Source organism: Phalacrocorax aristotelis, chromosome 4, assembly GCF_949628215.1.
Source record: "Phalacrocorax aristotelis chromosome 4, bGulAri2.1, whole genome shotgun sequence".
NCBI lineage: Eukaryota > Metazoa > Chordata > Aves > Suliformes > Phalacrocoracidae > Phalacrocorax > Phalacrocorax aristotelis.
This window is the reverse complement of record NC_134279.1, coordinates 24439237-24460449: the sequence shown is the minus strand read 5'-3', so window position 1 is coordinate 24460449 and position 21213 is coordinate 24439237. Positions and strand designations below refer to the sequence as shown.

The following is a 21213-nucleotide window of genomic DNA, read 5'->3' as shown; positions in this document are numbered from 1 at the left end:
GGCTACAAGGAAACAAAGCTAGCGGGATTACTCGTGTGCTTCTTCACAAATCCTGGAAGTCTAAGGAACAAGCATGCTAGAACATAGCAGAGTAGGCGGGAGGAAGGGGGGTTGGTGGGGCAGTAATGTGGAGGTACAAAGAGCACAGACATGCCAGAAGGACCTGTGCCAGGGTGAAGTGGGAGAATATATTAAATCCTGGATTAAAATCAATTAACCCTCTCACAGGAGAGGAGCTGAATCCCTAGGGACTCAGTTTTTGGAAGAAAAGTGTTGGGAACACCTTCACCTTCAGAGTATGACTGCTTGATTCTGCCAAATAAAAATAACAGAGAAGGAGGTAGCAGAGAAGCCAGCAAGCGCAATACTGAAGCTTTCTAAGGAGCACACAGAGAGCACGTTTAATTACTTGAAATGGGGCGGCACAACAGCAACCTTCATAAAGTCAGACTGGCACGACAATATCTGCTGCATCGGTCCACCTTCCCCCATCTCACCCTCATGCTGGGATCAAGCAGGCTGTCCCAAGCATACCCCCGCTTCTGAACAGAGCTTGCCCTAAAACTGCTAGAGACAGAGCTGGCTGGAGCCCCAGCACAGTGAAGTCCACATGCACTTTCAGCAGGGGGAGCCTGAAAGGAGCTTGGAGCAGCTGGAGGAGCTGTAGGCAGGGAGACGAGGAGCACCTCAAGGCATAGACAGAGCAGACCACAGTCCCAGCATAGCGTTAGCTGCAGCAGAGGCTGGGAGCAGGAGTCCCTGGGAAGGTGCAGTGACCAGGTGTTGGGGATGAGCCTTCTCATTTCTGTTTTGCTTCTCTGGTTATTTTATATTTTCCCTAAAAAAATGTTAATTCCAGAAGCATGGATCTGCATTTACAAATCTGTATTGCTTTTGTTTAAACAAATGGCTTGTTTGATTTAAAAAAAATGGCTTTCTGGGGAGGTGGTATCATCTGGGCAACGCTTTCAGAATATCCCTCTGAGAGCAGAATTGTTCCAGCTCAGTGGCCGGAGGGGCTTGGGCTGTCCTTGAGCCATGTGGGGAGGCAGCTGTAGAGAGGGAAGAGCTTTTTGTGGGGAGGGTGTCAGTGAGTAGTCCCTCATCTCTTGGGGTACCTGAACCATCTGCAAAACTGGGGGATACTGCTGGAGCATTGCTGTTTAAGCTTCACTGCCTCCTGTTCCTAAGCACTATCTGAAAGAGAAGCTCTTTGAAAACAGATCAGGGTGTCAGAAAAGTGCCTTTAACCAGAAATGAGTCCTTTAAAGCTTTTACTTGTGGTTTGGTTTTTTTTTTAAGATTAGTTCAACACAGGACAGTATGAAGGACACAAATTTTGGGGCTTATCTCAGGTAAACTGATGTCTTCAGTAGGTACTTGATGTTGCTCTGGTTGTAGGGGACATGGCAATCTCTGTCTGAGCCCAAGGTGGGTTTTGTTTGGAGAAACCACCAGGGTTGCAGCCTTTGTGGATCTGAAAGAGTAACAAGTGGATGGTAGTTCTGGGCATGGTCTGAGCTTGATGGTCTGGCAGTTGCCTTCCATGGGCTGACAGAAATTAATCACAATGTCTAAAATTGAAGGGACTCTTAACATAAAAGACTTGTTACATGCAGGAAGGTGAAATGCTTTTATTCCCTTCAGGTGCAAAGGTATCATTTGGGGCTTGTGTAGGCCAAATGCTGAGTGGTTTTGTAAACAGAAGGCACTCAATATCTTGCCCAGGGGAAAAAAGGCCAGCCAGTTGGTCAGGCCCTGTCTTCTGGCTCTGGATCAGCAAAATTACTTTTTCCCCAGAACCTCTTCAGGAGAGTTGCAGTTCACTAGCCAGAGAGGTGCTTGGAAAAGAGTCATAGAATCGTTTAGGTTGGAAAAGACCTTAAAGTCCAGTCGTTAACTCAGCACTGCCAAGTCCACCACTAAACCATGTCCCTAAGCACCACATCTACATGCCTTTTAAATATCTCCAGGGACGGTGACTCAACCCCTTCCCTGGGCAGCCTGTTCCAATGCTTGACAATGCTTCTGGTGAAGAAATTTTCCTAATATTCAATCTAAACCTCCCTTAATGCAACTTGAGGCCATTTCCTCTTGTCCTATCACTTGTTACTTGGAAGAAGAGACCGACACCCAGCTCGCTACAGCCTCCTTTCAGGTAGTTGTGGAGAGCGATAAGGTCTCCCCTCAGCCTCCTTTATTCTCCAGGCTAAACAACCCCAGCTCCTTCAGCCGCTCCACATCAGACTTGCTCTCCAGACCCTTCACCAGCTTCATTGCTCTCCTTTGGACGTGCTCCAGCACCTCCATGTCTTTCCTGAGGGGCACAAAACTTGAACACACTATTCCAGATGTGGCCTCACCAGTGCCGAGTACAGAGGCACGATCGCTTCCCTGCTCCTGCTGGCCACACTGTTCCTGATACAAGCCAGGATGCTGTTGGCCTTCTTGGCCACCTGGGCACACTGCTGGCTCATGTTCAACCGACTGTCAACCAACACCCCCAGGTCCTCGTCCACCAGGCCACTTTCCAGCCACTCCTCCCCAAGACTGTAGCATTGCATGGGGTTGTTGTGACCCAAGGGCAGGACCCTGCACTGAGCCTTGTTAAACCTCATACAACTGAACTCAGCCCATTGATCCAGCCTGTCCAGCTCCCTATGCAGAGCCTTCCTACCCTCAAGCAGACTGACACTCCCGCCCAGCTTGGTGTCACCTGCAAACTTAATGAGGGTGCACTCGATCCCCTCATCCCGATTGTTGATAAAGATAACAGAACTGGCCCCAACACTGAGCCCTGGGGCACCCAGCTCGTGACTGGCCACCAACTGGATTTGCTTCCATTCACCACAGCTCTTCAGGCCCATCCATTCACGCCGTTTTTTTACGTAGCAAAGAGTATGCTTGTCCAAGCCATGAGCAGCCAGTTTCTCCAGCAGAATGCTGTGGGAAACAGTGTCAAAGGCTTTACTAAAGTCTAGGTAGGCAACACCCACAGCCTTTCCCTCATCCACTAAGCAGATCATCTTGTCATAGAAGGAGATCAGGTTAGTCAAGCAGGACCTGTCTTTCATAAAACCCTGCTGACTGGGCCTGATCACCTGGTTGTCCTGTACATGCCCTGTGATGGCAGTTGGGATGACCTGCTCCATAATGTTCCCTGGCACCAAGGTCAGACTGCCAGGCCTGTAGTTGCCTGGATCCTCCTTCTGGCCCTTCTTGTAGATGAGTGTCACTTTTGCTAAACTCCAGTCAACTGGGACCTCCCCGGTTAGCCAGGACTGCTGATAAATGATGGAAAGTGGCTTGGTGAGCACTTCCCCAGCTCCCTCAGTACCCTCAGGTGGATCCCATCCAGGCCCATAGACTTGCGTGTGTCTAGGTGGTGTGGTAGGTCGCTAGCTGTTTCCCCTTGGATTATGGGGGCTTTATTCTGCTCCCCGTGCATGTCTTCCAGCTCAGGGCTGGGCACCTGGAGAACAAGTGGTCTTACTATTAAAGACTGAGGCAAAGAAGGCATTAAGTACCTCAGCCTTTTCCTCATCATTTGTCCCTATGTTTCTCCCATCCACTAAAGGATGGAGATTCTTCTTAGCCATCCTTTTGTTGCTAGTGTCTTTACAGAAACATTTTTAATTATATTTTATGGCAGTAGCCAGATTAAGTTTTAGCTGGGCTTTGGCCCTTCTAATTTTCTCCCTGCATACCCTCTCCCAAAGGCCATAAACTCCCCTTTTTTTACTGAGTTCCAGCAAAAGCTCTCTGTTCAGCCATGCCAGTCTTCTTCCCCACCAGCTTGTCTTTCAGCACACGGGGACGGCCTGCTCCTGCGCCTTTAAGGCTTCCTTCCTGAAGAATGCCCAGCCTTCTGGACCGCTTTGCCCTTCAGGGCTGCCTCCCAAAGGCACTCTGTCAACCAGTTTCCTGAACACCCCAAAGTCTGCCCTCTGGAAGTCCACGGTGACTGTTCTGCTGACTCCCCTCCTTACTTCTCCAAGAATCAAAAACTCTATCATTTCGTGATTGCTATGCCCAAGTCATCTTCCAACCATCACATCACACACAAGTCCTTCTCTGTTCATGAACAACAGGCCCAGCAGGGCACTTTCCCTAGTCGGCTCACTCACCAGCTCTGTCAGGAAGTTATCTTCCACATGCCCCAAGAACCTCCTAGACTGTTTCCTCTCCACGGCATTGTATTTCCAGCAGACATCTGGTAAGTTGAAGTCCCCCATGAGAACAAGGGCTAGTGATTGTGAGACATCTCCCAGCTGCTTATAGAATATTTCACCTGCCTCTTCATCCTGGTTGGGTGGTCTGTAACAGATCTTCACCATGATATCTGCCTTGTTAGCCTTCCCCAATTCCTATCCTTAAACACTCAACCCTATTGTCACCATCATTAAGCTCTAGACAATCCAAACACTCCCTAACATACAGGGCTACCCCAGGGCCTCTCCTCCCTTGCCTATCCCTTCTGAATTGTTTCTAGCCATCAGTTGCAGCACTCCAGTTGTGTGAGTCATCCCACCATGTTTCCATGACGGCAACTATATCATTGCTTTCCTGCTGCACAATGGCTTCCAGCTCGTCCCGTTTGTTGCCCACACTGCATGCATTGGTGTAGATGCACTTCAGCTGGGCTATTGATCCCACCACCTTTTTAGGGCAAAAGCTCTAATTCCTATACGACTGTTCTCAGGTGCTTCCATGGTTTCTAACACATCAATAACCCTTGCGTCTTTGCTGTCGCATAGCTCTCCATCCCCTACCTCCAGCAGCCTGAAGGACCTTGCTAGCACACCATCCCTCAAACACTGGTGTGCCACCCACAGGCTTATCTCTAGCAAGCCTGGTTTTATCCCTCCCCCCCTTCAAATCTAGTTCAAAGCTCTTTTGATGAGCCCTGCTAACTCCTGTGCAAAGATCCTCTATGGTGTACCCCATCTGTTGCCAGCAGGCCTCATGTCGTGTAGACCGACGCATGATCAAAGAACCCAAAATTCTGCTGGTGAATCTTCAGCCAAAAGTCATCCTGTAAGGATGTCCTTGCTACAGCTGAGCAGAGGCCGTGTGCGGCTCTGGCTGGCAGAAGCAGCTGAAAACAGCTGGAAGTGCAGATCATGAGCTCGAGTCCTGCACCCTGCCTCTTCATACAGCAGTGAGCAGCTTGAATCCACCTTACCATCATGTCAGCACTCCTCCTCACCCCTCAGCTGCACAGGAGGTATTGAACGTGGCCCAGAGTGGTTTATGTTAAAATTTGCAGCGAGCAAAGCTCTGGTGGTTAAGCGGTATTTGTTTCCCCGTCTCTCTCAGTACTGCCTCTTGGTGCTTTAAGTGCCCTTCCTTACTCTGGGATGTGCTTCTGTCTTTGAAGGTTCTTTCTTATACCTTCTGTATCCAGCCTGACCAGGTTATCTGTTTTCCCCAAAGCACTTGGGAGACAGAGATCGTCGGTAAAAATTGCGTTTTCCTTAGTTAAATTAGGCTTCCCGAGACATGACACATGAGAAGCCATCAGCAGAACGCACGCAGTACACCCATGCTGCTCTGGCTTCTCAGGAGTGGGAATGGCTTTGCTATGGCATTTACTTAGGAGGACATGATGGGCTCTGCCATATGTGGTGAATGACAAACTGGTCCCTTTTCCACGCCTGGGGACACAGCGTGCTGGTGAGGTGGAAGGGTGCTCAGCAAATGAGTTTCATGGTATTGATGCAGTTTTGCAGAGTTGGATCTCCTTGTAACATTGGTTGTAAGAGGAAACTTATAATGCTATGTCCCAAAGGTACCCTTTAAAGCACCAGCTATTTCAACACTGGGAAATCACATACACATTTTGACAGGTTTGCAGTATTTCTTTTTTAGCAGTCACTTCATTAAAGATCTTAGGAGCTGGAAGTCCTTGTAATGTCAGTCCTATGCTGTTCCCAAGGTTTCAGTGAAAGCCATATTACCATCACTTGGCCAAAAGTGTTTTTGCTGATGCTGTCCCAGCTGTAAGTAGTATATTTACAGCTCAGACTTAGGGAAGCCATGGACTGCACTAATGGCAGTGGGACCTCTGGGCAGGTAACTTCTAGGGTAAACTCTGGTAGAGGTCTTGTTAAACTTTCTACTGCTTGTATTTTATTTCATGGGAGTGATAGATAGGAGCTTGTTTTGTGAAGGAATGGGAAACAAGAGTAGCCAAAATAACAAAAAATTAAGTGGGGGCAGGTGGGAAGCCAAAACAGGGCTTTGGGGGCTCTACCACTCATATATATAAGATAGTTGACTTGAAAACTGTAAGGGTAAATGCAATTCAAAGGTTAAATAACCCTTCAAAAAGCAAGGTCACACAGCGTTTAAATCGCCTGCCAGAGAACAGCCTCTTCTCTGTGCTCCTGTAAATCATCTACCATTAACTGGGGAAACATAAGTCCATGAATATACATGAAAGCGCAATCACTTTGAAAAGAGCTGGCATGAGCTCCTGCTCACATGCGCAGTGGTGACACTTCAGCCACCGACTCATGGGTCACCCCCATCTGGCATCCTACTCCTGGTCCTCACCATCAGTGCTGCCAGTGGAGGGAAAGGTTCTCCATGAAAACGACACACACACACAGAGGTAGGCATTTGATATGATTTACACCAATAAATCAAATAGGAGGGTGTAAAATGAAATAGTGGACAAGCTGAATGGTGGTTCTTGTGCTGATTTTCTGGAAGGCATCTTCTTCGACCGGCTCCACACATCTCTACTGTAAATGTGACACTATCTTTTAACTAAAAATAACCCAAGAAACTCAAAGATGAGAGCACAAGAAAAGCTATGTCAGGGTACAGCCTGATGAGCTAGGAGCACTTCCATTGTCACAAAGTAGTTTAAAAAATCAGATTAGACCAAGTTGTTCAGAAAATGATGGGACAACATTACTTTGAATCAAGATCCTCTCCTTGGAGCTGGTCTTCTGCTCAGCAACAAGCAGCTGAAGAGGTACCACTGGGAATTATTGTCCCTGGCCAAGAGGATGGGCCAAGAGAATGCAACTGAATTTCCTTTCCCTTGCCAAACTAAGCCCTGCAGCACTGAGGAGGTGTTTTGCTAAGGTTTTGCCAGATTTCTCCTGTTCCAGCCACTCCAGTGCTATCACCTCCCTGCCAGACATTAGGAAGAACTTTCTGATTTTTTGCATGAGTTGAAGCAAAGCAGGATTACCAAACCCACTGCAAATCAGCATAGCCAAAGGTAATCACTCCCCAAACCTTGCTCTCAGTGCACAAGCTTTCAGGGGTTAACTGTCACATATTGGCTCATAAAATGCACTTTTCTTAGAAAACATTTATGTTAGCAGCTGCACCGGCAAGGTTACTACCAAAATATCCTTCTGGGCTTTGGTTTTGTTTTTTTTTTCTTTTTAATGTCTTTGTTGGTTGGTGGTGTATTTATTTTGTGGTTGGTTTTTTGTTTGTTTTTAAATCCTCATCCTGTTCTAAATAGGGGAGTGATTCATTCCTCTCTGTTTAATTTTGCTTCAGCCTACCGTTTTCTGTTTCAGACAGAAGGAAAACACCTGGTTTGGTCATAACAGAAGGAAAATATGACATATAAGCTTGGCCCTTGGAAGGCAGAACTAGACCTGTTTGGGTCTTATTTAGCACAAACAGATGCTGTGTAAGGCTGGCATATAACACTTGAAAGAACAAAACTAGTGAAGTCACCACAGTGTGAACTACCTTGCAGTTACCTATAGCTGAACTGACTTGCCCCATAGGCCCCTGGTTTTGCTGGCAGGGGCAGCGGTTATCTTCTAGTAGGCGCAAATGGATGGGGATGGTGATAAGTAAAAATAATTTGATACAGCAGCGGTTACTGAATACAGTTTGAGGCCACGTGGCTCTATTTTCAATAAAAATGTTTCTTCCCTGCTAGAATTATGTACAAATAGTTCTTGACCTAGACATAATGAGAATCATCTTCCTGTACCAAAATTACTGAGGGATTTACCGATGAAAAGGTCAGTGTGGTGACAAGGGTGAGGGCTTAACACACAGGATCAGCTACCCAGCCAAACCCAGCCACTATAGGAAAGGAGTCTTTCTAACGATGACACCTAATTTAGTCTGTTTGCAGGTTTTGAACAGCTTTGGGCAACAAGCTCTGGGGTTTTTTTGCTAATTGCACTGGATGTCTTTGCCAGGGGAAAGACTGTTCTTGCAAGTGGGAAGGAAGCTATTATGAGTAGCCATTAGGCACACAAAGCTGCTGTTTACATTTTCCACATAGTTATTAACTCTTCTAAGTCCATGGTTGTCCTGCACTGATGTAGTTTTGCCACTGGAAGCCACAGGGCAAATGAGAAGTGTTGTGCCAGGAGCAGCTCTAAGCCTCTCAGCCCTGGCAAGTATAAGGGCCATGCTGGTGGTACCCGGGGCCAACCCAGCTCTTCGGTGGGGACTGCCCTAGGGGAGAAGCACACCCTGATGAGTCTGATCCCGTCCTCTCTGATATGAGAAGTGATTTGACGTTAATGCATTGCTTGGGCATTGCGGAAACGCAGGATAAAACGTAAGTTGTGTGTCGACATAAATTCTGTGAGGAGAAGGAAGGACATTTAGTTCTTGCCTAGAACTATAAACCACTTTTTAAACTACATGCAGTTATTAAATTGCATGTGTTACTAAGAGGAACAAATTACTTGCATGAAGATGAAGTACCCAGAAGGCAGGGATCCAAGCCTGTGTCATCCCCAGGGGACTCCTGGGGGAAAAAAAGGCAATATTGGGAGAGAGAAAATGTGGCAAGAGGCAGGTAATGGGGTGGAAGGGGCTGTGTTAGATGACAGGGGCAAGGCCAAAGCTGTTCAGGAGGAAAAGAGAGACGGAAATCAGTTTTCTCTTACAAATAAATAAGTTACACAACTATTGATCTCCCCTCTCTGTTAGCCCATGTGTGACACCCCTCATTTGCCTGGATTTGGTGCTTGATGCACAGCCCTGATTGCTGTTGAAAGGATCGAATCCATTGACCAGGAAGCATAACGATGCCATGGCGTTTTAGGCAATTCTTGGAAGAATGGGTATGAAAGCAGATCTGCTCCTATTTTGCTTTGAAGAGCTTGGGAAGATGAAAGCATCACACCACTTCAGTGGTGCCGGGGTGTCTGCCATGTGTGCCCCCATGCCACCAGCAGCCCTCTGTGAGGGGCTGGCCTCAGCACCCCACCTTCTCCCAGGCACACACTTGGTCCTATGCCTTCGCTGTCCTCACACGGCCCCTCACACCTACCTCTGTCACCCCATGGCCTCAGGAATGGAGCAGGAGCCACAAACTGCAGATGGAACCGAGCAGCTGGAGCTGCAAAGAAGGTGAAGCAAAAATGAAGCTGGAGAAGAAGAAACCTAACTGGAGCCTAAAACATGCTGGAAGCAAAAACAAGCTGGAGCCATCCATGAGCTGGACCTGAAACAAACCGAAGCTGAAACTAGCCAGAGCCATCCACAAGCTGGACCTGAAACAAACTGGAGCTGAAACTAGCCAGAGCCATCTACAAGCTGGAGCCACAAATGAACCAGAGCCAGCCACAAGCTGGAGCAGAAATAAAACAAAATGGAGGCAGAAGCAACCAACCTGAAGCCACAACCAAGCTGGAGCTGCAAAGTCCCCGCAGCATGTCCAGCAGGCAGGGCTGTCCCCAGCCAGGAGTGGGGCAGCAGCATCGTCCTTGGAGCAGGCAGCCTGGCTTCCTCCTGGAGACTCCACACCCCATGCGGATCTCTCCAGCATAGATGGCTCCTGGCATGGCTGGGGCATCTCTGTCCATCCATCCCTGCACAGGGAGAAAAGTGGGACAGTTGGAACTCCTGGTGGCATGACATGGCCCAAAGAGCCCCCGGAGCTGCTGCCCCTGCAAACTCTGTTGCCTCCTGGGCACAGGCAGCTCTTCCTGGCCCCTTGCTGGGGCTTTCAACAGCAGGTCCTTGGTGCTGCGCACCCGCAACGGGAGGAGAAGGAGAAACATCCAAAACCATCCTATTTCTCCCTGGGACTGTGGCAGGATCTGGCTGAACACCCACCCACCCCGTGCAGCAGCAGCAGCTGCACAGACCGATGACCAGCAGCTCCCGGGCTGGGGCTGGCACCATACCTGCCCTCCTCGTCCCTTGGTCGCCCCGCTGGCAGGGCAAAGGGCACGGCCAAAGTGTCCCGAGCACAAAACTGTTCCCCAAGCTCCAGCCAGGCCTGGCTCACTCACACCTACTCAATCCTGGCACCCCCGGGGCTCGGCAGCCCCAGTGCCCTGCTCCCACGGCTGGGGCCATGGCCCATGACCACTGCCCACCCTTCCATCACTGGGGGCCCCGCTCAGTCACCCCTCGGGGCGCTCCCCTCCCCACCGGGCACGTCCTCCCTGCCCCGGCGCCGGGATGAGCCTTCCCAGGCCTCTGCACGGCCACCGGCCTCGCCGGGCCGCCGGCACCTCCCGAGCGGCCGCGGCACCAGGGCGGCCGTGGGTGCCCGTGCGCGGCCAGCCCGGCTTCGCCGTGTCACCGGTGGGGCCGCGGGAGCCGGGGCCGATCCCGGGATGCTGCCGGACCCGGCCCTCGGGCATCGCATCGCCTGCGAGGGTGGTGCTGGGCAGGGCCGAGGGGCTGAACCCCAGCGCTCCCCAGCGGCAGCTCCCACACGCGCTGGTTCCAGCTCTCCCCGGCTCCGGCAGCTGCTCCGGGAAAGAGCTGGGGAGAAGAAACCAGCTGGGCGGAGGGAGCCCGGCGGCAGGAGGGGTCACCGGCCACCCCGGGAGACCCCCCAGCCCCGCCGGGCCCCCTCCTCCCCCAGGGCGCACGGCCGGGAGACGGCACCGGGAGCTGATGGAGCTGGGGCTCATCCCGTGGTGGGAACCGGGAGCTGTCGGGGACCCCCGGCCCCAAAGGCCGGGCTGCAGCTGCCGCCCCCTGAGAGGGGACCCAGGGGGTGGGTGCCGAAACCCGCCGGGCCTCGGCCGGGCACCCGCGGGGGGTCCCGCACCGAGGGGAGGGGTCAGCACGGCGCCGCCCGTGGGGAGGGGCAGGGCCCGGGCCTGAGCTTCAGGCGGCACCGAAGGGGCAGCGGCCGGTGCCCAGCTCCGGCACCGGAGCCGGAGAGCGGGGGGAGGAGGGGGGAGGAGGGGGGAGGAGGGGGGAGGCGCCCCCGGTTTGACCCACTTTTCGCCGGTTTTGTCCCAGTTTCCCCGGTCCCGGACCTCGGGCGGGGAGAGGCGGCGGCAGCGGGAGCAGCCGCGGCCGGGAAGCAGCCCCGGCCCGCCCGGAGCCGGGACCCCCCGCCGGGCCCGGGCCCGCTCCCGCGGCAGCGGCGCCCCCTGGCGGCCGCAGGTCGGCGCCGGTGACACCGCGGCCGCGCCCGGGCACGAGCCGCTCCCGCTCCCTCCCGCCCCCTCCCTCCCTCCAGACCGCCCCCGCCCCCGCCGCTATTGCCCGCCCCGCCGGGCCCCTCCCGCACGTACCCGCCTGTAACGGGGCCCCCTCCGCCCGTCGCTTCCCGGTGACCAACGTGGACTGGGGTCGTGGGCGCCCCACAGGCTCCCCCCCAAGCCTGCTGGGGGACGCGCACCCCAGAACCGCCCTACGCCTGGGCTGTTGGCCCTTTAAACCTGCGCCACCCCCCCACACACACCCCCCCGCGCCCCTTGGCCCAGCCGGCTCTCGTTAACCATTACCGCTCGCGGGGGGGCGGCGGGGCTCCCGGGGACCGCGGCAGTGCGGCCGGCGGCGGCGACGGGGTTCCCCGGGTGGCAGAGCTGGCCCGGCGCCCCCGAAGCCCCGTGGCACCCAAGGAAGGGGCCGAAGCAGGGGGAGGAGCGCGGCTGCGGCCCGCTCCCGGCCCGTGGCGGCCTGGCGCTGGCACGCGGCCGGCAGCGGAGGCTTTGCGGCGGTGGCACGTGCAACGCCTCCGCCGCACGTGATGGGCGCGGACTTCGCCTCACCGGGCGCTGCCCCGGGCACGGTCCCGCCGCAGGATCCAGCCGGTGCCAAGGTCGCGGCGGCCGCCGGCAGCGAGGACGAGCCACCGCCGCGGGGCCCCGCTGCCGCCATGGGGAGGGAAGACGCGGTCAGGCAGGAGCTGGGCAGCCTCCACGGCATCCCCCTCTACAAGTGCTTCGTCGAGGGCTGGCCGCAGGTGGAGGCTTTCCAAGCCCGGCCGGATGACCTGCTCATCGCCACCTACCCCAAATCGGGTGAGCGGCCCTGGGAAGGGTGCAGGGGGGTGGGGTGAGGCCAGCCCTTCCAACGCTGTCCCCGTGCTGCAGGCACGACTTGGCTGAGCGAGATCCTGGACATGATCTACCACGATGGCGATGTGGAGAAGTGCCGACGGGATGCCATCTTCAACCGGGTGCCCTTCCTGGAAATGAAGGCCCCTGGGTTGCAGAGCGGTGAGTCCCCTGACCCGGCAGCCCCCCTGGGCCGAGTGGGGAGGGGGCTAAGCCAGGGTCGGGGTGAGGGTGCTGGGGCTCACACCGCTAAGCCCACGGTGGTATAGGCGTCGAGCTGCTGGAGAAAACCCCATCCCCGCGTCTGGTGAAGACCCACCTCCCGGTCCAGCTCCTCCCCACCTCCTTCCAGGACAACGACTGCAAGGTAACACCGTGGTGCCCCCTGACTCTTTCCCTGTCCGAGTGGCAGGGAGGGGGCTCCACTCTGCACCCCACAACCGCATCCTCCCCTGTCCCCAGGTCATCTACATGGCCCGCAACCCCAAGGATGTCGTCGTCTCCTACTACTACTTCTACCACATGGCCAAGATGCACCCCCACCCCGGCACACTGAGCGAGTTCCTGGAGGCCTTCATGGCTGGCAAAGGTGGGTGCTGAGCCCCAGGGTGCCCACCCCAAAACACCAGTATGGAGGGCAACCCCACCGCCCTGCTTTTTGGCTGACCCCTTGACCACATCCTACAGTGGCCTATGGATCCTGGTACGAGCATGTGCGGGGCTGGTGGAAGAAGAAGCAGGAGAAACAGCTCCTCTACCTCTTCTATGAGGACATGAAGAAGGTGAGGGTGGGACAGAGGGGAGGACGCCCTGGCCGCCCACCCCCAGCCTTTTTGGCAGCCTCCTCATATCAGCCTCCCCGCAGGACCCACGGCAGGAAGTGCAGAAGATCCTGCGGTTCCTCGGCAAGGAGGTGGCAGAGGGGATGGTTGCGAGGATCCTCCACCACACCTCCTTCCAGGAGATGAGGAAGAACCCTGCCGCCAACTATGAGACCATGCCCACCACCCTGATGGACCACAGCCTCTCCCCCTTCCTCCGGAAAGGTGGGGTTCAGCCAGCAGTGGAGGACGTGGGAGGGGTGTCCCCAGGCTGTATTGCACCCATCTGTGGCTGCAAATATTTTGGGGGTATCAGGATTTGCCACGCTTGCTTTCTTGCCCCCAGGAATCTCTGGGGACTGGAAGAACCACTTCACTGTGGCCCAGAATGAGCGCTTTGACCAGCACTACAGGGAGCAGATGGCAGGCTCCGACCTCCACTTCCAGATGGAGGTGTGAGGGGCTCATCGCCCTTCCTGGGGGCCGCTGCTCCCCCGGCGGGGAGGGTGGGTCTGGATGGAGCTTCCTCGCACCGATTTGCTTTTCCTCCTGCAATAAAGTGGGATAACTGGAGGGTGAGCCATTGCCTGTGGGGAAAGGCTGGGGGCCTGAACCCCCCTGAATCCCAGGCAGTGGCCAGGGGCACCCCCACGCTTGGTGGGCGGGAGGGTGGGAGCACGCAGTGCATTTTTAGCTGGTGGTGATCAGGCATCACCAGGGGTGGGCACCCTCCCAAAAACCACCACTGGCCCCCAACACTTTGGGCGGCCCCAGCCCCATCCTACCACAGCATCCGGAAGGAGCAAAGATTGGCAAAGAGTGGAAAAACCCCAAAGCGACGGTGAACCCGCTGCCCCCGCAGCTGTTGTGTGCACAGGAGCTTTCGTGCCTCTGGGTCGTGACAAGTTCCTTGACAGAGCGGGCGGTGGTGGGGCTCGCCCCAGGCTCCTGGCCCAGCCAGAGCTTGTCAGCCTGTGGTTTCTGGAGCAAAGACAAAGGGAAACACCTCTCTGCCGGCATATTGCCATGCTCAGCAACATCGCCATCCTTGCCAGATGGGAAACCCACCCTGCAACCTTCGGCTGCGCTGAGCCCTTGTTTGGGGAGGCTGGAGAAAACCAGTCCCCATCCCGCTAGGGGCAAGGGTTTGCTTTGGAGACCCAAATTCCCCAGGTACATTCTGTTTCCAGCCTGTTTTGACTTTTGTGCTGGGATAGAGTTAATTTTCTTCATAGTAGCTAGTGTGAGGCTTGTTCAAATTTGAGTTTGTGCTGAAAACACAGTGTTGATAACACAGGGATGATTTAGTTACTGCTGAGCAGTGCTTACACAGAGCCAAGGCCTTCTCTGCCCCTCACCCCACCCCACCAGCGAGCAGGCTGGGGGTGCACAAGGAGCTGGGAGGGGGCACAGCCGGGACAGCTGACCCCAACTGACCAAAGGGACATCCCACACCATATGGCGTCATGCTCAGCATACACAGCTGGGGGAAGAAGGAGGAAGCAGGGGACATTCAGCTAGGGTTAAACCATGACAAGTTTCCAATATTGCAGCTGTTTGGCAAGGTAGTCTTGTGGGGTTGTTTCGTCCCCAGACAGATGCAACCCAGATCCAGCTCCTAAAGGGCAGCAGCACTATGAGGAGAGCTCTCCCACAGAAAGAAACCCTTTCCACATATTTATTGAGATGCCGATGGAGATCTCTGAGCGTCCGCAGCTCCTGGCTTTGCCTGCAGGATTTGTACACGCAGACATTTCCCTGCCTGCAGAACTCCCAAACGCCCGACGTGGCGTGTCTTGCCCCACCAGGAGCTTAGCCTGGGGATGAATCGGGGCGTTTTTCTCTAGGTTGCAAACAAGCAAGCTGCACCCCCTGTCCAGCTGCCATCTCTTCTGCCCTCCCCACTCCTCCTGGTTCATGTTCGCTGGTGGGAAGCAGGTAAGGAGGAGCATTTCACCACCACTGGCGCCTTTAAATCCTTTTCCCAGAAGCACGGGATCGGCTGCAATCATGCTTTGCAACCCGGCAAACTTTGGACCCATAGTCGAGTGCCTTGTGGGGGTGGGGGTGACCAAAACCTGACCCCCACATCCTGCTAGTGAGCCCTGTGCTGGAGCAAGGAGCCGGGGACATCCACGGGAGTGACTGCTGGATCAGGACAATGTGATGTTCAAACCTGCGGGACGTGGGTTGGGATTTCCTCCCTGTGTTTGCCTCTGCAGGCGGAGGGTGAAGCGGTGATTCTTCCCCCCGCCATCTGTATCTTTACGGGGTGGGAGGGGGTGCTGAGCATGGCACAGCTCACCACAGGTATCTGGGGACTGTCCCTTTCCTACACTCCTCCCTCCACAGCGCCGGGACCAGGTTGCTCCGGGTCCCTTCCCTAATGATGTCCCCCAACCTTCCACAGCCCCAGGCGCCTCCCTGTGCCTCTGTCTTCCACCCAGGGAAGGGAAAATAACAAATCCCCCACCCCACAAGCTGTGGGCAAAGGTTTGCCTCCTCCCTGCTGGAGCGCTCAACAAAGAGGCAGGTAACAGAGAGACCCTGGCCATGGTCTAGGGGCTTGGACTGTTTTGGGGTGCCCCAGCCTCACAAGCAGAGGGCCTGCATGGGGTGGGTGGGGTGGGGGGTGTAGGGGGCTTGGAGGGTCTCGGTATCCCCACAAGCCCCTGGGAGATGGATTTCTGGTTGCTCTCTAAAAATCACAGTGTGTGGGTTTTGCAGCCACATCTCCAGTGTTTCTGTCCCGGCCAGCAGGTGGAAAGGTTTCCTGGGGAGAGGCCTGTGAGCCCCACTCACCCTTCCCATCTCCTTCAAACCCTCATGTAGCACACCCAAGCAGGGCTTCCCTATGCTGCGGTGCAACAGAGAGCTGGGGCAGGGGGCAGAAAGCAGCCTGAAACCCCAGACAGCAAAGCCCCTGTGAGATTTTACCCCACAAGAATACTGGTGCCAGCTTGGTATGGGCAGCTGCCCACTGCCTGCACTGACCCAAGACCCCCAGGACTGGCTCTGCCCCTCCACGCTTCCTGTTCCACCAGCTGGCCCCCAAAATCCCCACGGGAAGAAGGTGCCACCTCCTGGGATGCCAGCGAGCAAGGGATGATTTTCTTCCTGTGGCTGGGATGGTTGGGCTCAGCAGGGATTTTGGGGACCCCAGGGGATGAGGTGGTCCTGTGATGCTCCCGCTGCCTGTCAGCCCCCCGCACGCATCCCCGTCCCCAGCAGGATGGCTGATGCAGACACCTACCTGCGGCAGCCCTGGCGCACGGTGCACGGCATCCCCATGGTCTGTGCCTTCGCCCAGGACTGGCAGCGGGTTGACACCTTCCAGAGCCGTCCTGAGGACATCGTGGTGGTCACCTTCCCCAAATCTGGTGAGTGTGCCCAGACACCAAAAAGGGGCCACACTTAGGAAGGGAGGCACCACCCTGCAGCCCCCCCCAGGCTGGGATTTGGGGGGAATGCCGAAAGGCAATGCTGGTGGACAGCGCTGCTCTGGTGCCCAGGATGGGGCACCGGTGGCAATGGTGCCAGCTGGACGCCTGACCTCTCCTTGCCAGGCACTACCTGGATCAGCGAGATCGTGGACATGATCCTGAAAGGTGGTGACCCTGACAAATGCAAGCAGGATGCCATCATCAACCGGGTGCCCATGCTGGAGTTTGCTGCACCCGGGAAGATGCCAGCAGGTAGTAGGGTGGCAAGGAGTGGTGCAGGGCAGCGGGGGCCAGCGGGGGCCAGATGGAGGGCAGGCTTGGTTTTGTGGGGGGACACCCTGCCAGCGGCAGGAGTGCTCTGGTGGGAAATCTCCTTTGCAGGCACGAAGCAGCTGGAGGCCATGGCATCACCTCGCATCATCAAGACCCACATCCCAGCTCACATCTTGCCCAAATCCTTCTGGGAAAACCGCTGCAAGGTAACAGGCTGGAGGGGACACACCTGGAGAGACCCAGCAGAGGTAAGGTGAGGACCTGCCCCACCGGACCACATGTGTCACCAAGCTCTCCACAGATGCTATATATGGGGCGCAATGCCAAGGACGTGGCTGTCTCCTTCTACCACTTTGACCTGATGAACAAGCTGCACCCACACCCTGGGACATGGGCCCAGTACCTGGAGAAGTTCATGGCTGGCAGGGGTGAGACAGGGCACCTGTAGGTGTGTGTGTGGACCCTGTAGGGTGCTGTCACCCACTGACACCCCCCTGGCTGCTCTCCCCACACAGTGGCATATGGCTCCTGGTACGACCATGTCAAGGACTACTGGGAGCGGAGGAAAGATCACCCCATCCTCTACCTCTTCTACGAGGACTTAAAGGAGGTGAGGGGCCAGGGTGGATGGTGGCGTGGGGCCTGGGGGGTGGCAGGAGGGGTGAGGATCAGCCTGTCCCCTGCAGGACCTCCGCCGGGAGATTGCCAAGGTGGCCCGGTTCCTGGGACGGGAGCTGCCGGAGGCGGCGCTGGACGCTATCACCCAACACACCTCCTTCGAGGCCATGCGGGACAACCCCACCACCAACTACAGCATGGTGCCCTCCCACCTCATGGACCAGGGCATCTCCCCCTTCATGCGCAAAGGTGAGCAGCCCCGCGGGGTTCTTGGTGCATTGTCCCCCCTGGCCCCTGCTGAGCCCCATCTTGCCCATTCCCAGGCACCACTGGAGACTGGAAGAACCACTTCACTGTGGCCCAGAGCGAGCGCTTTGACCAGGACTATGTGCAGAAGATGTCGGGTACCGACCTGCGCTTCCGCACCCAGATCTGAGGAGGCACCACTGAACAGCCCCCAAATCCGGCATATGCCAATGGCACTGCTGCTGCACCCGGGACTCCTTCCCCTCTCCTGGCACTGCTGAAGAGAAATAAAATGCCCTCTCTGATCCCCCACCAGGATGCTCACTGACCTGTGCCTGTGCTGACCCCAACCCAGCCATCCCCCCAGAGCTGCTGGCCTCTCCTCGGGTTGGAGGCAAGCTGGTGCCACCCCACATTGCATCAGCTGCTGTGGCGGGGGGATTGCTGCCAGCAGCTCACGGGACCGCAGAGGATTTTGGCAAAACCGCATGTGGGGAAGGTGCTGGCTGGGTGCAGGCAGTGAGAGGTGGCCTCCCTGTCCCCATGTGGCGGGACAGAGGCTGGGACCTGTGGGTAGGGAGTGGGTCCAGTAGTGCTGGAGATGCCTGCTGGGGCCCCAGCAGGAGACCAGTGGCTGCCGGCTTCTCCCCATGCTCGCTCCTCCCTCCCGGCAGCTGCAGCGCTGGCAAACATTGCTGCCCTCGCCCGCCCTGCCTCCTCCCTTCTCCTCCCTGTAAAAACTGCTGCGGACCCCGTGTTTCCCTGACCTCCTGCTGTCACCCTCCTGCTGTCACCCTCCTGCTGTCACCCTCCCAGCATAACCCTCCTGCTGTCACCCTCTCGGCGTCACCCTCCTGCTGTCACCTTCCTGGTGTCACCCTCCCAGCACAGAGCGACACGGTGTTAGGTGAGCCGGGTGCCCCGGGGCGCCCTGTGGGTGCCCTGCCCACATTCAGCTGCTCAGGGCTGCATGCTGCGGGGTCCAGGGTGGTGGGTTTGGGGTACTTTGGGGTGCAGCACCCCTAAACCTCCCCCTGGGCTCAGGACTGCTGCAATAACCCCAGGGTCCTGCTTCCCTGCTCCCCTGGGGTAATGAGGAAGGGGAGAAGTGCCTGGCCTGGGTGACACCAGCACCCCACAGGCACACCCAGCCCTGATGGGGTCATGGGGTGGGCTCCCGCCCCAGCAGATGGGACCCCTGTCCCCAGCGGCAGGCACAGCAGCAGGGCTGTGGTGACCTCTGGTCCCTGCACTGGTGGCGTCACTGCTGCTCCCTGGGGCAGGCACGGCTCCAGGTGCCCATGGTGCTCTGGCCAGCAGCTGCCCTGGGAGGGCAAAGGGGACACCCCTCACCAGACAGGTCCTCTACACGTTCCTGTCCCCAGCAGGATGGCTGATGCAGACACCTACCTGCGGCAGCCCTGGCGCATGGTGCACGGCATCCCCATGGTCTGCGCCTTCGCCCAGGACTGGGAGCGGATTGACACCTTCCAGAGCCGTCCCGAGGACATCGTGGTGGTCACCTTCCCCAAATCCGGTGAGCATCCCCAAGCCCACCAGATGTGGTGGTACCAGGTGGGCAAGCGTGTTGTACCGCTGGGACCTGCTGCCTGGGGAGACACAGCACATTTGGGGCTGTCAGGACAGAGCCATGCAGGACCTCCCTTCACCCCCATGGTGCCCAGTCAAGGTCCGGGGGGTTGTCAGTGCTAAGCCCCCTGGATGCCCCCTTGGTGGGTTGCTTTCCTCAGGCACCACCTGGGTCACCGAGATCGTGGACATGATCCTGCAAGGCGGCGACCCCGAGAAGTGCAAGCGGGACATCATCACCAATAGGGTGCCCATGCTGGAGTTCTCTGCCCTCGGGGAGATGCCGGCAGGTAGCAGGGCATGGGGGCTTCGCTGTGGGCACACCACAGAGGGCTGAGCCCAGGGGGACTCTGCCAAGGGCCCACTGGCGATGTGTTTTGTGGTTCCCCAGGGACGGACCTGCTGGCCACCCTGCCCTCACCCCGCGTGGTGAAGACCCACCTGCCCACACATATCCTGCCCAAGTCCTTCTGGGAAAACGGCTGCAAGGTAACCCCCAACCCTGGGCTCTGCCCCAGGGGCATTGCAGCCCCCGTTCTCCTAGGACAGGACCCCCTGCTGCTCCCTCCAGCATCCTAAGTGGTGTTCAGAGCCCTAGGGGCTGGAGTATCTCCACTGTTGGGGGTGCTGGGGCTGGCCCTTGTACCCCATGGCCCCTCTGCAGATGATATACGTGGGGCGCAATGCCAAGGATGTGGCTGTCTCCTACTACCACTTTGACCTGATGAACAAGTTCCAGCCGCATCCTGGGACGTGGGCCCAGTACCTGGAGAAGTTCATGGCTGGCAGGGGTGAGACAGGGCAGCCCTCTGGGGGGGTCACCCCATATCCCTTCTGTAGGGTGCTGTCACCCACTGACACCCTCCTGGCTGCTCTCCCCACACAGTGGCATATGGCTCCTGGTACGACCATGTCAAGGACTACTGGGAGCGGAGGAAAGATCACCCCATCCTCTACCTCTTCTACGAGGACTTAAAGGAGGTGAGGGGCCAGGGTGGATGGTGGCGTGGGGCCTGGGGGGTGGCAGGAGGGGTGAGGATCAGCCTGTCCCCTGCAGGACCTCCGCCGGGAGATTGCCAAGGTGGCCCGGTTCCTGGGACGGGAGCTGCCGGAGGCGGCGCTGGACGCTATCACCCAACACACCTCCTTCGAGGCCATGCGGGACAACCCCACCACCAACTACAGCATGGTGCCCTCCCACCTCATGGACCAGGGCATCTCCCCCTTCATGCGCAAAGGTGAGCAGCCCCGCGGGGTTCTTGGTGCATTGTCCCCCCTGGCCCCTGCTGAGCCCCATCTTGCCCATTCCCAGGCACCACTGGAGACTGGAAGAACCACTTCACTGTGGCCCAGAGCGAGCGCTTTGACCAGGACTATGTGCAGAAGATGTTGGGTACCGACCTGCGCTTCCGCACCCAGATTTGAGACAGCGCCGTCACATGCCCCCCAGCTGCCCCCCACCAATCCCACTCCCCAGCAGCAGCTCCAGCACTGCTCCCACCTGCCTGCATCTCAACGGTTTTCCCACGCCAAGGAACTTTTGCAGAAATAAAGAGTTTTATTTCTGTGTCTTCCTCCCAGATTTGCACCTGTGTGAAAGCTGCTGCACTGCTGCAAAGTGCTGCAGAGCCTCATCCCACCTCACAGTACCCCAGCCCCACCTTGCCCACCCAGGGCATGCATAGGGATATGCCTGTGTGGCTTTTTTTTTTGAGGAAAAATAAAGCCAGTCCACAGTACAGAGGCATTTCCAGCACATGATGAGTAAAAGTTGTTGGCAGCTTCCACATGCGCACCTCTACCATGGACAGGGCTAGCAAAGGTCCTGAACCCACTGCCTCCTACCTCAGCATCCACCCTGCTGATGTCACACTTTGCAGGGGGACGGGGCAGGACAGGGCACGCTGACAGCCATGTTCCCACCTCGCTTCTGGGGCCATGTGGAAGAGAGGAGGTGAGCGG

General features: G+C 56.6%; 2 protein-coding genes and 1 long non-coding RNA gene across 4 annotated transcripts; 2 read left to right on the top strand and 1 right to left on the bottom strand.

Annotated features, from left to right (window-relative positions):
* Positions 1-8687: 8687 nt before the first annotated feature.
* LOC142056200 (uncharacterized) lies at positions 8688-9791 on the bottom strand. Its single transcript, XR_012660257.1, has 3 exons — positions 9620-9791; positions 9278-9346; positions 8688-8848 (listed from the first exon to the last, which is right to left on the bottom strand). It is a non-coding gene; the product is annotated as an uncharacterized LOC142056200 (long non-coding RNA).
* A 2011-nt stretch (positions 9792-11802) lies between these two features.
* LOC142056879 (uncharacterized) lies at positions 11803-17973 on the top strand. Its single transcript, XM_075092405.1, has 16 exons — positions 11803-12224; positions 12297-12422; positions 12530-12627; positions 12723-12849; positions 12948-13042; positions 13126-13306; positions 13428-13534; positions 14898-15019; positions 15492-15614; positions 16310-16461; positions 16648-16776; positions 16906-17003; positions 17099-17225; positions 17313-17407; positions 17484-17664; positions 17739-17973. The coding sequence occupies exons 1-16, from the start codon at positions 11951-11953 to the stop codon at positions 17849-17851; spliced, it is 2148 nt and encodes a 715-aa protein (XP_074948506.1). The 5' UTR covers positions 11803-11950; the 3' UTR covers positions 17852-17973.
* A 259-nt stretch (positions 17974-18232) lies between these two features.
* Positions 18233-20831, top strand: LOC142056199 (sulfotransferase 1B1-like). 2 transcript variants are annotated; one of them, XM_075090625.1, is made up of 8 exons: positions 18233-18568; positions 19047-19198; positions 19413-19541; positions 19643-19740; positions 19916-20042; positions 20138-20232; positions 20309-20489; positions 20564-20831. In XM_075090625.1, exons 2-8 carry the CDS (start codon positions 19051-19053, stop codon positions 20674-20676), a joined length of 891 nt encoding a protein of 296 aa, XP_074946726.1. In that variant the 5' UTR covers positions 18233-18568; positions 19047-19050; the 3' UTR covers positions 20677-20831. The 2 variants fall into 2 exon arrangements, with proteins under 2 accessions (XP_074946726.1, XP_074946727.1); XM_075090626.1 differs by having other exon boundaries at positions 18319-18568; positions 19050-19198.
* Positions 20832-21213: the final 382 nt, after the last annotated feature.